General features: G+C 38.4%; 1 protein-coding gene across 6 annotated transcripts in view; it reads right to left on the minus strand.

Annotated features, from left to right (window-relative positions):
• The window catches only part of pcbp4 (poly(rC) binding protein 4), a 73,544-nt gene that overhangs the window by 19,968 nt on the left and 35,980 nt on the right, over nt 1-17,596 (minus strand). For all 6 annotated transcript variants that reach the window (XM_043223408.1, XM_043223407.1, XM_043223406.1 and 3 more), the window contains 4 exons: nt 11,171-11,350; nt 8,412-8,435; nt 3,147-3,179; nt 1,395-1,511 (listed from right to left, as the gene is read on the minus strand). In XM_043223408.1, coding sequence (XP_043079343.1) covers nt 1,395-1,511; nt 3,147-3,179; nt 8,412-8,435; nt 11,171-11,278 — 282 coding nt within the window. In that variant the 5' untranslated portion in view covers nt 11,279-11,350. The remainder of the gene's footprint in view (nt 1-1,394; nt 1,512-3,146; nt 3,180-8,411; nt 8,436-11,170; nt 11,351-17,596) is intronic.

Genomic DNA, 17,596 nt, shown 5'->3' on the forward strand with positions numbered 1-17,596 from the left:
TTTAGCAGGAGTGAGAAGATTCATTATTACTTGGTGGGTGTAGAGCTGACATGCTGCAGGCAGACATACACACCTCATTGACTGGCATTTATATAACTCTACTGATGCCATTAATAAAAAATACGGATGTGGGACGCCTACGTGTGTATGTTTCTATAAATGACTGGCTGTCCCGCAGGTTTACATCTGGCTGCTTGTGCATTTACCTTCAACTTTCTATTTATTCATTGCTTTTTTTGAATGCATTTTCCTCCCATTTTACTACGCTGAAGAGTGCTGTTGCTCGGAAATCCAGATCCCGGCCGTTGGTTGAGTTAAAGTTGCTCTGAGGCGAGAAAGTATTTGAAATACATGACACACATCAGCTTCTAAAGTCCCACTGCGATCTGGGAAGTCTGGCACTTTTTTTTTCTTTGAGAGAGCTGTACGTCTCTTTACAGCAATCGTTCCCCGACATCGCCAAGGGAACGTAATATGTAGGGGCTCAAATTATATTTCTGAGGTTATCCTACAACAGATAGGCACCCCGCTGCTCTGGGACCGGCTCACGATATATGAAAACTACCCACCACTCTTTCATCCAGCTGTTCTTACAAACTATGTCTCTAACTCAGAGTGTTTGAATTTCCGCCATTTTAAGCGTGTTTATGCACTCTGCAAATTGCAGTTATTTGCAGACTGTTAAATATGCGACACATTTCAAAAGGTTTTCGTGTCTTTTCGGCACGCAAAATATAATCAGCGTTATGAAAAAGGCACGATAATGCTAGTTCGTAGGTTATCGAACAGATTGGCTCATCAATAGTAAATGGGTGTCGTCAGAACGATAGTCCAAATGGCTGATAAAAACATCACAATAATCAAAGATTGCATGTTGGTAATAGAACAATTACTTCTTAGCCAAAATAGTCATTTCAACTCTTGTTTAGAAACGTTTCAGACTATTTTTGCTTGTAAACAGCTGTGCATATTTCTCTCCTTATTCAGGCAAGACCATTTCTTCACTGGAGAGAGGAACTTAAAAACACGATGGATTTATCAGTTCACAACTGACGGACTGGAGTAGTATGGATCATTTTGAATGCGGCACCCATTCACTGAGGAGGATCCATTGGTGAGCAAGTTCATTAGTGCTACGCTCCTCCAAACCCATCAACATCTTGGACTGCCAAGGAGTGAGTACATTTTCAGCCAGTTTTCATGTTTTGGTTCGACTGTTTCTTTAAGAAGAGGTGCTGCAAATTGACCGGAAGCCATTCATTTTTGACAAACATCATTTTTCTTCATCAATAAGGTCAGTTTCTTAATGGGACTGTTTCTCGAACATCGGCGTCATGGCATTTTTATCATCTTTTACGCTTGTATATGTTCCGAGTGGTTTTTCCTGCACTTACCTCCTCCAGTTTGATTGTGATCATAGTGAACGCTCTGAACACACACTCTGTGGCGCCCGTGATGGTGATGATTCTCTCTGGGCATGAGCCTTCTGAGATATTGATACGTGCACTGCTCTATAAGGACAGAAAAAACATGAAGGAACAGTAAATGGATGGTAGGTTGATAAAGAGACAGAAAAAAGAGGATTAAATAAACTAAATATTATGCATTTCCTTTTGTAGTAGTTCTGCAGAAACACGTAGGGAATTTGGGCCTTGCTTTTATTGTGTTTTAACCTCAGAAATGAAATATGCAGGAGGTATGTGTGCATTTTTAGCTACATAAATTAATAAAAATGTATTTTCTTTCTACATCAGGTAGGATGCCGGCAGTACTCGGACCACCAATCGGAGTTGGCAAAAACACCATAATCCATAATGAATAATAATAAAAAAAATAAAACATAATGCACCACAAGACATTCCTATCCAGACAGGATTAGATTTCTCAGAGGATGCTCGGGAAAATAGTAAGCAATTTGTTCTGTATTTTTTAACCGGGGCTGTGCGAGGAAAACGCAGGAGTGTTCGATTCGGGTGGGATTAAAAATCACAACGTACTGTATCTGTAAAACACAAATTTACCTGACTTCCTGCGGGAAACCAGCACAGGCGTTATGTCAGGTGTGCGGATCGTGTGTGTTTTGTCCAAATGTGTGGCTGTCTCCAGCAGAGATGTGGACCGAGCTGCATGATTCATTCTCCTGCAGGGCCCTGACTGTCAGCTTCATTTAAACTGATCTCTCTATCAATCACCCACAAACGCATGCCGATGCAAGTGAGTTTAGTCAAGAGCGGCTTATTTTTAAAACTTATATTACAAACCAATTGACCGATTACTGTAAAAGATGCGAACCACGCACAAAGCATTTTACAGTTATTTCTTTTTCTGCACACAAACCTTGAACAGACTTGGCGATTATAACGAATTCCACTCTTATTTACGCTCGTTTTTAAATTTCTTATCTCTTCTGAATGTTAAAGGGTTTGTTGCGGAGTGACTGAATAAACGATTTCTTCAAAATATTTGGATTATAGTGTAGTTTTCACGAGTTCGTCGTATGGAAAAAGTGCAGCACGAACATTCTTCAGAATATCTCTTATTGCATTTATTCATCTTTCGGGCCCAGGATCGAACTAATTAAATAGAGGACGCCTCATGCGCTGGCTTGCGTTCACGTTTGTCACCCCCCAAACTGTTAATTAGGTTGAAAAACCATAATCGGTGGGAAGCAAAAACCACTAGGTAGAGAACTAGATACAGTACGAATATTTCTACTGATCATCGGTGTCAGGAAAAAAGATTTAATGTTATTATTCTCAGAGGGACGCACTCCTGGGTTTTTCTCCTTCAATCTTTATCCAGAAGCTATTGTTATTAGCAACTACCTTGAAAATACCAACGCATTCGTATCAAACTAATGAATTAGAGTCCGCTGCATGCGCCCTTGAGATGAAAGGCTTCATTTAAATATTCATGTCTTCTGCAGTCTTTCGGCTTTAATGTGGAGGGCATCAACTGTTTTGAGGACGTATGTGGGACGTAAGGGCGTTTCGGTGTCTTTTTTCCCAACATTAAACCACATTTATGTGTAAAAACCCATGTGGCGCAGTGCTGCGCTAGCTTCAAAGGAATGCCGTCTGTTCTGCGTGCCTGATGCATGCTGGGAAGCCGAGAAAGACAATATTTATGAGTAGCATGTAGCCTACCTCCTCTCGTATCCTTTTCACGGTCTCTCCTTTCTGTAGGGGAGAAGAAAAAAAGATCATAAAACACTTATTGCCTTTGTCTCGTGTTTTTTTTGCGTGATATGTTGTTTTCCCAGGGTGACTGTCTTTCACAATGGCTTATAGCGGAGGATAAAGTGAGTTTGACTAGTTGAACAGATAGCTCAAATTAATATCAATTCTGCTTCACTACACGGCAATATGGCATCTGCATGGATAGGCCTCAGGGGAACAGGTTTTCCAATCGAAGGCCCTGCAATTGGACTGACTAGGGAATCAATAGTCCATGAATCACTTAGATAGCCTCAGATAGTGTCTCGCTATCTCCGACACAGAAGCTAACGTGTGCGGCATAGTCATGACTGCAGATCCCCGGACCTGCTTTCGCACGCTTGACTGGCGGTTCGTTGTCTTTAGATGGGCTAAAAGGATGATTGGATATGTCATAACAGAGGTGAAGAGAGGCTAGGGTGGTTTTAATTTATCAGGGAAATTGACATTTCAGATGAGACATTCTCGAGACCACCCATCTCATAAATCTAGCATTGATATGAATACGATTTCAAGCCACAAAGCTCTTTAAAACACCAAAGTATGATGCATAGCAGTGTTTTTAAATAACCTTAACCAGTCCCTATTAGAGTCGAAACCATGTATGACAGAACAAAAACTAGACTGTGGAAGACCAGAAGTACATTTATATCGTAACAACTCTAGCCTTTGGTAAGAAATATTGCTGATATAACCTCTTCCACCCTCTTATGTAGTATACATGAGTCGCCCCATAGCAGATCTATACAGGTGGAGCTGGGGAAGGTGGAGGGTTTATGAAGGACACGAAAAATGAATACTTAACAAAATGACTGGCAAAAATGTTTTGGGTTAGGTTTTGTTCTACATCATAGACGATATTGACTGGAATCAAACATTTAAAAAATATTTCACTTGAGCTTGTTGCCAGAAAAAAACGTATGTCTCATATTCGTTTAATTTAACTTCTACTAAATTCACAAAAGAAAAATATTTTAAAAACAGTATATACTATGTATAAATATATAGAGATGTTCAAAAACTACACAAAAAGTACAAAAACACAACAAAATTACTAGAACTATTTAAACAAACAAACCTATATTAGCATCCCAAATACATTAATATCGAACTTTAAGCTTTATGTAAATTATAAGCATTACACCATTCATAGAAAAAAAACTATTGCGAATTTAGTTTTTCTAGCGTTTTGAACAGAAGCCAGCACGAGCCGATTACGTTATGTGGATTATAGAATCAGATTCCAAAAATCATGTACTTTTAATAATACTTGCACTTTAAAATACTCACAATCTGCAGTTGCCTTTTTGATCACACGTCCAAACAACAGCGATACATTATTTATAACTTACTGATTCTCCATCATTCTTTTTCATCTTTTGTGTGTTCTGTGCATACCATTCATTAAAAAAATGTATAAATAAAAAAACAATCATGAATTTTGATTCACTGCGGCAGTTTATGCAAGAATGATTCTTGAACAAAGAAACCAGGGTGAACAGAGACCTTTCTTTATGAATGAAGCCCATCGAGCGCTTGTACTTCCAGTCACTTCCGAGGCCTCGTTTTCATTTATGTCAAATTAAACATTGTCCACTGTGGCTGAGCTCTCTTACTGCTTATAATTTACTATTCACCTTCAATCCTTTCTCCTGAAGATGCATTACGAATAGTAATTGACTCTAGGTCGCCCCTCCCCACGAATATCTCCAGTGGAGATTTGTGATGGAGAACCACCGGTAACTGCACAGATTTAGGCTAGGACTGTGTTTAATCTATGTCTGAGAAACCAAGCCTTGGTTTATTGATTTCACAGTGGGGAGTTACACACCATAGGCCTTCATTTATTTACTATGCTTCAGAGGAAAAACAAGAGTGGGAAAAAGAAGACAACAGAGGATGTCAAAACACGATTTAGCTGATCTTCTGCTGGAACGTGATTGAGCATCACGTGATCGCCATTCCATAAATGTCACCCAAAAGCCTTGGGACAGATGTGCATGATTTCAGTCCTCGGTGAGAGAACATGATATTCAAATTAGCTTGATAAAAAAATCTAACTGTGGCTTAAATTAATGCATCAAAAGGAAGATGGCTTTTTAACTATTTCTTTTTGATATAGCAATGTTACGCTTTGATTAAGGAACATTGCCAGTACCGGGAAGTACAGCCAGAAACAAGTATTTAACTGCAGACACAAATGTCTGGCTAACAAACTTAAAGTGTGCATAACCACAGAACTTAAAGGAACATGCTACTTTTTTGAAAATAAGCAGATTTTCCAACTCCCCCTAGAGTTTTACCGTTTTTTAATCCATTCAGCCGTTCTGGTGTGTTCTGGTCTGCTGGTAGCACTAGGAACTATACTGTCTTTCAGGACGTAATAATCAAAGAACTTGGCTGCAGCGGGTGCAATGATATCAACCAGAATAACAGTATAGTTCTTACTTACAATCTACTGCCAAAAGTATTGGCACCCCCTTCTAATCAACACGTTTAACTCCATGAGTACAAATCTTAATGTTAAAGCATATAATGATTTTCTAGGGAATTTTATAGCAACAATTTGGACAGGACTCTTTTCTGTTCTAACATGACAGTGCATCTGCGTAAAAGGCAAGGTTAAAAAAAGAAATGACTGATTGAGTCAGAGTGGAAAACCTTGACTCTTCTGTTTTAAATAGAAACAATTTCAAAACTCTTTGGTCATTTTGGAGCGTGATACTAATGGTCAAATCACATTCAGTGGCCTACGCTACAGCTAGCGCCAGACACAGAGATTGGCTGAATGGAGACAAAATGGTAAAACTCATCCGTTTAACTCTGCATAGCATTGCCCTTTAAGCAACGGAAAGTTTTTCTCATGCCCCATGTTCAGAACATGATTGAAACCAATTAAAATATTTGGAAAGTATCAAAACAGTCCAATAAGGTGTGAGAGTCACTATCAAGCTCAATCTGGTTCTGGCACATGGCCACAAGAGCACATGGTGTGAGAAGAAGGCAAAATTATAGGCTTTAGTAATCTTATTTAAAATGACATGAACTGCACATAAAGAAAATATGTGTGTTTGTGTGTGTGTGTGAAGGTGTAGAGAAGACTTTCATCAGGTTTTATGGATTTTTTTTATTTTGCATGTTCATAAATTCAGTTTTTCCCTTTCGTTGCCTCAGGGCAACGCTGCGCAGTAATGGCTCCTATACGTAACAAGTATTTCCCATTGACAATACATATGGGTGTCAAGAAAGGGAAGATTCAAGGTTGTTGGGTGCGCAGGAACATCAAGGTGATATGCAAAAAGTGTAAGATGCACCTCTGTTTCACTGCGGAGAAGAAGTACTTCTTGAAGGTTAACATGAAGTAAAATCTCAGTATATGAAGTACATGATATGACACGACACACTGAGAAACTTTGGTCCTGGAGGGCCACCGTCCAGCAGAGTCAGCTGTAACCCCAATCAAACACATCAGAACCAGCTAATGAATGTATTTTAAGATCACTAGAAAGCAAACATGTGTTTTTATTTAGGGTTGGAGCTCAACTCTGCAGGACAAGGGCCCTCCAGGACCCGGGTTCCCCAGCCCTGTACTACGAAACAAACCTACATATGTATCAAATTCAACATATCAATGTGTTTAAAGTGTTTCTCCTTTTTACTTAATGATTTCTTTACATTTTTTGGCAGATTTTGGCAGCAACAGAAAAATATTTTGGGATGGTGTCACATCTCTGGACTTTATTATTGTTTTTTTTTGTCTCGTGCCATGTGCTCTCTGTGCCCTACCTTCCCTTCGTAATTGTTTAATTGTCTTCACCTGCTCTCTGTTAATTTGGTAAATTACGTTGTGTATTTAAGCCCTGTGTTTTGTGTGCACGTTTGTCGGATCATCAATGTTTCAAAGTTACTACGTTACTCTATGTTTTGTTCCTGAGGTCTTTTCGTGGTTTTTGTTCTACCTGCCTTTGTATATTTATTTTTGCCACTTTTGGATTAAAATCTATTTAAGTTTATTTTCGCGTCTCGAGTGCTCCCTTCTCTCTCCCGAGAAACCACGGAAAACGTGACAGATGGGGGGTGAGGGGTGGTAAAAAAATAAATGTTTTATCCATAAAATGTTCCCAAATAAGTGAAACGATTACGTAGAATACTTTTTCTTCATGTGCCATCTAAATGCATGCAGTAGAGCTAATGGAGTTACAAAATGTGGCGTTATCAACATGTTATGATTCAGATAGCTAGCTAAACATGTGGATGGTTTAACTAACTCAAACAAACATGCTCAGACAAATTCTCTGCAAACTGTCCAAATTTTATCATCATAGTAATTGATCTATAATCAAAGTCTCGGAAAACACAATATAAAGTATGTGTAGCGTAAAAAAAGTTTTGAATCAAGCTTGTGTTCACATATTCACGTTGAGTATGTTTCGGCACTACTTGATGCATCTAGATTCCTGCAACAGGAAGTGCATCTAAGATTGTTCTTCTGAAAATTCGCTTTCATTTTCCCATTGTTTTTGTTGCGTGACAAAAGAGCGTGTTTTCACGAAAAGTCGTATTTGCAGCAATGGAGCTCAGAGCGGTCTGTATCCGTCCGTCTGGCTCTAGTCCTGAGGCCAAACTCTGGCAAAGGCCCAGAGACCTATTAGCAGGCCAGTTCTGAAGAGAGCTTTGTGTCACAAGAGATTTATTTGGAGCCAAGGAAATGCCAACGACTGTGTGTATTTGTGCGTGTGTGTTTTGTCGCTCCAGGACCCAGAGTTGGCCGAAGCGGGGAAAAAAATCCCACAAAAATCATCTCATCAGTAGCTGACACACTGTTTACTAATCATTGTGACATCTACATCGGGCCTCTCCAAGAGATTGTGCCATGTTTAGACAATTGCACTCGCTCTAGGGATAAACAGAGCTAGCTGTAGAATTGAACAGCGTAATATATCCAGATCATTAATACATAAGATGCACGACTCGTCGCATTTAACAAGTCATTTGCTAGGAAACATCAAGTCCTATAGTGATACATTCTGTAGGTTTCTAATCTGGGCTTTTGGATTGTAACCTAAAGGTCTGTAAGAAAGATTGTGAGAACAATCTAATACAGAGGGAAAAAAACAAACCCAAAAATCTCAAGACACATCCACCAAATCTAATAAGTCAACAGCAGGGACAACAGGAACAAAGAGATTCGCTCACCTTGCCTATGATGCTGCCGACCTCCTGTGAAAAGAGAAACAAAGCAAATGTCAGCTTATTGATTACCAAGCTCACTCCCCGCTCATCCGTCTGTGGGTTTTGATGAGGTAGGCTGGGTTTTGGCAAGTCTGTGCACTCAGGGATCACGTGAAACCATATTAGATCAGGGCCCTACAGGCTCTGGAAGCACTCGGTACCTTTTAAATGTCCCAGCTTGGGTTTAGAGTCAACGCAAAATGGTGTTCATAACCCATTTGATTTATGTGACCAAAAAGTACAATTCAGGACAAAACTTGCTTTTATCCATCGGGATATGATTGGATTGAGAAAGTTACTACACTCTTAAAAACAAAGGCATACGTTTTTCCATTAAAAATCTTTAACACCCAAGAAAGCTTTCCGTTACATTCATGGAAAAAGGTTTTTCAGTGGTCTCCGCTCTACAGAAAAGTGGTTCTGTTCATTTGGGAACCAAAAATGGTTCTTCCACGGTTGGGGTCCTCAACTCTGGACCTCGAGATCCACTTTTCAGCAGAAATGAGCTCCAACCTGTACTAAACACACCTACCTGCAACTTCACTTTTAAAAATAAAGGTGCTTCACGATACCTTTTTCGCCTAAATGGTTCCTTTGTGGTTCTTCTTATAAAAAGGTAAGGAAGAAAAGGTTCTTGATTGAATAGTTTTTCATTAGCTTGCTTAGGTGAGCTTGATTATAGTTGGAGCTAAACTCTTCCAGAAAGTGGATCTTAAGGTCTAGAGTTGGAAAACACCTTTTGAACCCCACACACACATTTCAAGAGTGTGTGGTAAGTTGTTGTGAAGCCATTTTAAAGGTGGAGCATGTTGGATCATTTTAAATCACATTTCATTTTAATTTGATTTTCTTCTTTAAAGTACCGTACACCAATTAACCGTTTACAATAAGACCAAAAATGTGTGTTGAGTTCATGTTGACTTTAAAGTATACTTGACAAACTGCCATTAAAATCACATTCATTGCTTGAGAAACGCCAATGCACTTTTTCCTAATGTTTGCCAAGTGGCTCAACACACTATTGTTTATTATAAGATTGTAAGTTTTGCCATATTGGTGTCTTATTTAAATTCATTTCTACTCATTTTTACATTTTCGTACGATCGGGTGTGAACAGTTATTAAGTCAGTTAGGTATAGAGGGGGACTTTTTTAAAACAAATCATGTTGTATGGTTTTGTTTGTTATAACTCTAGATAGAGTGCAGGAAAAAGTCTGAAGGATAATGTCATGTACCAAAGTTTCTCAAAAACTTCTCAGCAAGAATGTGACTTTTAAGCTGCCAAAAACCAAAAGGCATCACTTAAGTCTTGAATGATCTTTGTGTTTATCTTCATGAGAAGATTGGATCACAATCTGTTGATGGAGAATTAAGGTAAATTGGCACATAAATCATATAAATGTGGCGGTTTATTAACGGTTCATTATGTTTTCATTGGTTTTTCATGACTGTTTTTAATGACTCGATCCTTTTTAGTAATATGCAAATGAGAAATATCAAGGAGTTCTGGGCATGTGGGTGGAAATCTGTCACTGGCAGCTGGCTGACAGTTAAACGAACATGTTGACACTGTAATGACATGGCACTGAAATCCACAACCATTTGTTTACGACCAACTTTAGAGAATTCAAGCACATTTAAAACATTTAGGAAATCATATCAAAGAATCTAGTTGGAAATATTTCTCTCAAAATAATGATATATAAAACTCAACAACAAACACGAATAATTACTCATATTTTGGTGTGTGCATCAATTTAAATTCATGCAAAAGTCATTTTAAACACATGGAAATCATTGTGTCTAGTGATTAAACTTTTGTTAAGATAAAATGTCAAAGTAGAGGTGAATGTTTGTTTATGCAAAAATTAAACAGCATACTTATTTTGTACATACTAAAGTGTATTATTTTAAATGATTAAGAAATGGGTATGAAAGATAGTGGCAAAAAGTGGTGAGGATTTTTCAATAGTTTTTAAGTGGCTGCGCTGTGATCTTTAAATAGACTCTTTTGATGTCATGAAATGATTTGTGTTAGAAATATGCCTGACGAGATTTTTATTTATTTATTTGTTTGTTACAAAAATAAAACTATTGATACAGTAAATTACATTTCTTGTATTTCATGATAAAAATGTATGTTATTATTCCTCAAAAAAGGACATTCTAATGTTGGAGGAAAAAACTAATAATAATAATTTAAATAAAAATAATAATGTCAAATCAAATAAAAAATATGCCGTAGATGAAAAGTACTTTTATTCTTTTTTTAGAATCTTTAAATTCCATGTAATTAATTTTATTTATTTATTTATGCTTTTTTATTATTATTGTTTTTTTTATATGTAATATCCCACATGGCAACTTGAGTACAATTTTGTTTTGTTCAGCATGATGGATAGTTGAATCATTATTTTAAACCAACTGATCAAAATAATGCATGAATGCATGCAAAATCACACTTAATACTATCAGCATGCTGAAGTTAAATCAGAGATTATGTTAAAACATCTCTATATTAATGGGTTGTGACACACAGACTAGTCTAAATTGCTAACAAAATACCACTGAGCATAAAGTAAATAATAAACATAATCATCCAGCTTTCCTCGTTTCTGTAAAGAGCACAGTGCCGTTTCAAAATGTAAACATCGGGCTGCTTGTCTCAGGGTCGTCTTGCACCGAAAACACTGAATATTTGTGGTGTAAGTGTGTGTGTTTACCTTGCCGTGCATGAGCAGCCGGAGAGTTAGAGTGACGTTCATGCCTCCATCTCCAAAATCCTGCTCACAGTTCATCCTGACGTGGGATTCGGGCCAAGGGAGACGCATGAAAGATGCTCTTCGGATGATGGAATGGGCAGGGAGGGGGGAAGGCAGGACTCTCTCCTTCCACTCACCACTCTGGAACGACAACACACAAAACATGCGTCAACACTGGAACAAAACGGCTTTATAATCTCGCAGGAAAGCCAAGGTCAAAAGTTAACCTTTGCAGAATCCACAAAATGTTAATTATTTGTACCAAACTAAGATGCTCACTAGTGCTTCAGAAGGAAAAACGATGCATTAAGAGCTGGGGGTTGAAAACTTTCGAACGGAATGACGGTGTGTGCATTTTTCTTATTTGGCTTAAATATGTTTTTTTTTTCTTCTTCTTCTTTGTTTAGTACTGCCCTTCAGATGCTACAGAAGGTGGTTTCATGTTTCCCTGAAGACAAAATAATTTAAATATACCATGACCTTCAAATTCAAAGGTTTTCACTCCCCCGGCTCTAAATGCATGATTTTTTTTTTTCTTCTGGAGCATCAGTAAGCTTTTAAACCTTATTTAATAGTCGCATACGAGTCCCTCAGTTGTCCTCGGTGTGAAAAGATGGATATCATTGTTGGAAATGCTTCAGCTACCCAAAAATGCTGGGAAACCAAAGGATTCGTCGGAGCTGAAGGATTTTTTTTTTAACTGTTCAGGACAAACAGTGGACTCATGAACAACTATCACTAAACAAAAAACCATGGATCGTTCAGTTAAGAACACAGTATTAAGAAGCAAGGGGGTGTAAACTTTCTTTTATAAATTCAACTTATTATCTTCTCCTGTGGACTTAAATATCGTATTCATGTCAGTACTACCTAAACAAGAAAATGCATTTTGTATGATCTCATCCTAATTTTGCAGATTCTGAAATGGGGGCTGAAAACTTTTGACAATAAACTGTAGGTCCAAATTTATTGCCTTTATTGGGACTGAACTGAAGGTTAGCTGGGATTGGGAAACGACCCCGGCCTAGATTCGAACACGTGGTGGTTTCTGTTTGCCTTGACAGGAGTCCGCATGTCTCACAGCAGTAAATAAGATGATATGTAATAGCCACGCCATCTGCTCTTACGTGCGAAGTGTTCGGCTGAGTGAGGACAACCGTGACACGCCGATCCAACAATGGCTCAGCAGCTGAATGATGACAATGAGGGCCACCAAAGCCAATGCCACCAATTTAGCCAATCTTACAAAGCAGGAGAGGACGAGTGGAAGCGCTCACTGGAATTACTCCCGCTGCATTCACCGCGCTTTCTGCTGGCGGCCCACAAGTGGAGCGAGGGGTGATGCTGAGTTGGGCACTTTTTTTTTTTCTTTTGGATACAGAAAATTGCAGGTTTTTGTGCAATCATGCCTCTATGTGGAGGGGAAAAACAGGCTCTGTTGAGACCTTTGTTTAGGCAGCAATGTGTAAAGAGCAGTAGGAAATATCTAAGATTGCACGTCTGAAGCGGTTTCGTAGCAAATGAGCTCTATTCATTTTCTATGCGTTCTACAATCCCTGGGTCGCACAAACACAAGCAAATAGAGGTGATTTTTGGAGGAAGGATCATTTCAGATTGAGCACACGGGGACCGACCAGCACTCTGATAAATTCATGACTGTGTGTAAAAAACTATTAATATGTTTCGGTAACTGAAAAAAATCTAAATATCAAATCAACTTCAAAAGTGAAAAATTATGCATTGCCAACTAAATAAAATAGCACTACTTTTGTTTGTTTTGCTTTTGCTAAAATTACTAAAAACAAATAAACTAAAATTGTAGCTATATAGAAATACTGGTTGTAATAGAACTATAATAGAAATGAGAAAAAATATATAAAAATTGTTATATATAATACAATAACTTTAACTGAAACCTGAAAATATTATTATGTTTTTCTTTTCTTTTTTTATTTTCTCTGTAACCTCCAATCCTCAAGGGCTCAGAACCAAGCCTGCTCAACACTCAAAAAAACGTCCATCGGCTTCTAAACGTCCCCAAACCGAGCCTGGATGCGTTCTAAATGTAAACGTTGATTGGCGCGTGTTGTTAAAGCTCCAGGGCGAATGAAAGAAGTGCTACATCAGACGTCACGGCTGCTAAAACTGCGGCATCACAGCCTGCTAACGACGAACGGTTCCTCGAACATCTGCTCTCCGTAACACCACCCAGATTCACCCACGTTCACGCTTTCTCAAATCTGCCGACAGGTTAATTAAAGCCGCGCTCAATTACAGGTGTGGGTGTGTGTTTTCAGATAACATCGGAAGACAGCCAGGATTTCAAAGGGGCGGCACATCAGAGAAAGTAGGTCGGAAATCCAAAAAAGCCGAGCGGCGAGGCGTCGTTGAGGCCCGTGTGGGAGTTTGGCAGTGTGTCATCTGGATGCTCGTGTCCACGGGTGGCGCTGGCGGATGCATGTCATTAGTGCAAAGCGATCGCTACTTGTGCCCGTCTCGTTTTTTCCCCCTCGTCCCTCAAGGCGGTCCACCGAACAATTAGAGGAAGAGACAGGGAGAGGAACGAGACTGAGTCACACCTGTGCTCGCCGGGACTTTGCCAAGTTCAGTGTGTTTCTGGATCTTCTGTTGGTCCCCGTCTTAATACATCAACTCTAAACTAGGGCCCTGTGGATGTCTTCTTTACTTTATTTTATTTTTATGCCCAGAATTCAGTTTTAACTTGCCCTCAAATTCTGTGTTTTTGATTTTATTTATTTCATAAATTAATTTCTTCTTATTATCATTATTAATTTGTTTGTTTTTCTGCACTCATTTTAATGGTTAATTAAATTTTATTAAATCAAAAAAAGGTCTAATTAACTGAATAAATTACCAAGTATAAATAAATTCAAATTAAGGCTACACAGCACTTTAATAAATAAATATATATATATATATATATATATATATATATATATATTTATATTTCTAATGTTGTTATCGTTTCTAATGTAAAATATAATCAAATTAAATTTAGCTGGAAAACAAAGAGCTGAGATATTCACTGTTATAATTAAAATATGGATAAAAATGACATTCCTAAATAATAATTCAATAAACTGCATTGTAATGAAACAGGAATATATTTCTGCCGTAAAGTCTTCTAATTAAATCAGAAATGTATTTTAACAGGTTCCAGGAGCATCATGGCCCATTGGTAGGGCAGTACATCTTTTACCTAGTCGGGATGGACGTGTCAGAGTAGCTGAGATTGTTATTAATGGAAAAACATATGTACGCCCAGTTGCTAAGCTGATCCCGTTACCTCAAATTAATGAATGATAGCAAATACATGACTGTATTTGGGGGCGGCTGTTGTGAATTTGACTAGTTTACCTTTTTCCTAATTTTATTTTTCTTTGAACTACACCTCCCACAAACCCTAGTAATTCACCTTTAAGATCAACTCCATATTTGGCACACTACATTACCCATATTGCCCCTGGTTGAGGTCTATAAATAGACCTCACTTCCTTCCTTTGTCCACTTTTTGTCTTGGTGAGGTGTGGGTGTTTGAATGGGCACCCAACCATGTCCTTGAATCCTTTCCTTAGGATGTGTTAAGTTTGTTTGGTAGTTTGTATTGTTTGAATTTGTTCATTTCACTTTAGATATTTAATCCTTACGTGGATTGAGTAAATAATGTTTAGTGTAGTTGTTTGAGTTTAATTCTCTTTTTATATCGTTTGTAGTGACCGAAAAACCATCCTTTCCATTCTGTCTATCCTGTTATTCATCATGTTCATCGTGGTAGTCCACGAGGTAAACAACCTCAGTCAAGAGCTCTAGAACTACGTCTGGGCCTAAATGAGAAGAAATAAGGTTTCATTCAACCAAGAAAGGCATGCAAATTATGTCAGGTATTTAAAGAAGATGCCTGAACTTGTTTGAATAAAAAATCCAGTGGGTTCCCACCGAGCCAATAATCAATTACATTGAAATGTTAAAGCCAACGACTTTTAATCCACGCACAGCACTAAACCACAGATCCAAACCCTGAAAAGTTGTTTCTAGACCACCAAAGATGTTTCTTCCTTACACCTGTGTGTCTGAGAACCTGTAGCGAGGTCTCTGTTTGAACATAATCTCCCATCTAATTAATGCAAATCACCTGTAAATCTCTTTTACTTTATGTGTAATACAATGGCGCATCTAATGAAGACTAATTAGTAGTGCTAAATGATGCTTCACTGCCCTGTAGCGTGTGAAAATATGGATTATTAAGACTGGCCACAGTCGATTATAAAAGAGCCCCACGGTGACTGTGTTTGCGTGCTTTCAGTTCTGTATTCCGGATAAAGGGCCGTTTGGCAATGAAGATAACGCCAGCGGACGAAATCGCCCGTCTGTCGCTTTAAATTCTCAAGTTCGTGACAGCAGGATGCGTTCTGATTGGCCTTCTGCGAACACAGCCCCGCCTTAAAACGTTAATAAAACCCTTCCTGCTCCAAAGTTATCCAAATTAAATTTTTTCATTGTATTACTCATTTTAATGGTTTAATTATATTTTATTAAATAAAAAGGTCTAATGAACTGAATTTATTAAAACTTTAAATTGACTGAATCTCATTTATTTAATAATTTGTTTTTTTTAGCTAGAAAGGACTCCCAACCAATTTAATTCATATGATTTCAACAACAAAATTATAGCAATCAAGTTAATCGGAATACAGCAATCACTTGCATAATCGGAATATACACAAATTCTGATTAATATTGGAATATTCTTATATCATACGAGCACAGCACATCTAAATATTATCACGGTACGGTAAGCATGTCTAAACATCAGAAACAGATTTCCTCAAGTGTCCTTACATAAAAGTAGCACGGGATATTGACCGCATGTTGTGAGCTACTATCCCAAATGTTCAAGATTTAAGTGCGTTTCCGAGCACAGCTTGAGATCGATATGCGATATTAAGATGCACCTGCCCTCACGCTGGGAGGGTCTGGATATGAACGAAGTCAGGATTCATTCAAAGCATCTGTATTCAGAGAGGTGTTCGAGGTCCCGGCAGAGCGCTGCTATTTGCATTGGTCTGTTTCTCTCTCTCTCTCTCTCTTCTTCCGTGTTTGACACGCAACTCAAACACACACCCTGCCAGTCAAGGCCGCGCACGCTCATGTGTCGGTTCACTGCGCGCTCCACCCCTTCAACATTCATAATGGCGCGTTCCCTGAATACAAGAGCTGCTACGGGAAACCGCCAAAGCCGGAATGGAAGGGGCGCCCCAGACAGGCCTTAATGATGAACGCCTACCATTTCAATTAAAGCCTGCATTTTCATTTCCTGGAGAAATAAAGTCAAGCTTTCTTGCAGCAAAAAGCCAACCTTCTTGTTCCAAAAGTAAAACGGCAATCATTTTCTCCATAGGAAAATAAATGTTTAGCAATAACTTAGAAACCAGCTTCAAGATTCGTAATCGATGTTGTGTGCTTCTGATTAAGCCGTTCGTTAGCATTATTTCACCTTGTTTTTGTTAAATAATAATAATTAGAGCTGTCAAATGATTAATTGTGATTAATCGCATCCAAAATAAAAGTTTTACAATAATGCTACATATAATGCTAATGCGTAAAACATATATAAATAACTATAAATATATAAACGTAAATCATGTAAATATAAAACTAACCTAAATGCCTCTGGGCGGTTAACATTGTAACAAAAATACTGCTATTTTTTTTAATTATAACTCAAAGGAACTCACTTCTCCGTTCAGACTCGACGTACGAGCCGAAAGAGACGGAACAAGCCGAGTTCACGCGGGAAATTTCAAAACTAGACATATTTTTGTTACGAAATAATAAATGAAACATGCTGTAATTGTAATGATCCCTTTAAAGTAACTTCAAATTTGACTGAAATTTCACTAATGTAACTCCAACTGTAAACTACACATTATTAGGCTCTAGAAAAGCAATCCAACGCTCCTCTGGGATGTTTCGTCGAGACGAACTGTTTATATACCTCATATACCATCTAAGGTTGTGGATTACGGCTTTAATCTCGGATTCTGAAGGACTTTCTCGGGCGTCCATCAACACACACAACAGCATTTCTATTACGGCCCATGACACACACACATGAATTATGGAAGCGATCTCGAATACTTGTAGGATGGGGTTAAACCTATTTTTTAAGATCCTCGTCCATCCCCAGTTCCCTTCGTCTTTCTCAGTGACCCACGGATGATGGATTCACGGCCTGTCCCAACGGCTTGCTCGCCCATATCGCCATCGGTCCTCCAAATCAAACAGACAAGCTTCCGTCTCTATAAACGCTGGGCCGTCCTTGGACTGGAGGCTCTATTAACATCACACAAGGGCTGAGTTAATGTT

Source organism: Puntigrus tetrazona, chromosome 22 (genome assembly GCF_018831695.1).
Source record: "Puntigrus tetrazona isolate hp1 chromosome 22, ASM1883169v1, whole genome shotgun sequence".
NCBI classification, from domain to species: Eukaryota; Metazoa; Chordata; class Actinopteri; order Cypriniformes; family Cyprinidae; genus Puntigrus; species Puntigrus tetrazona.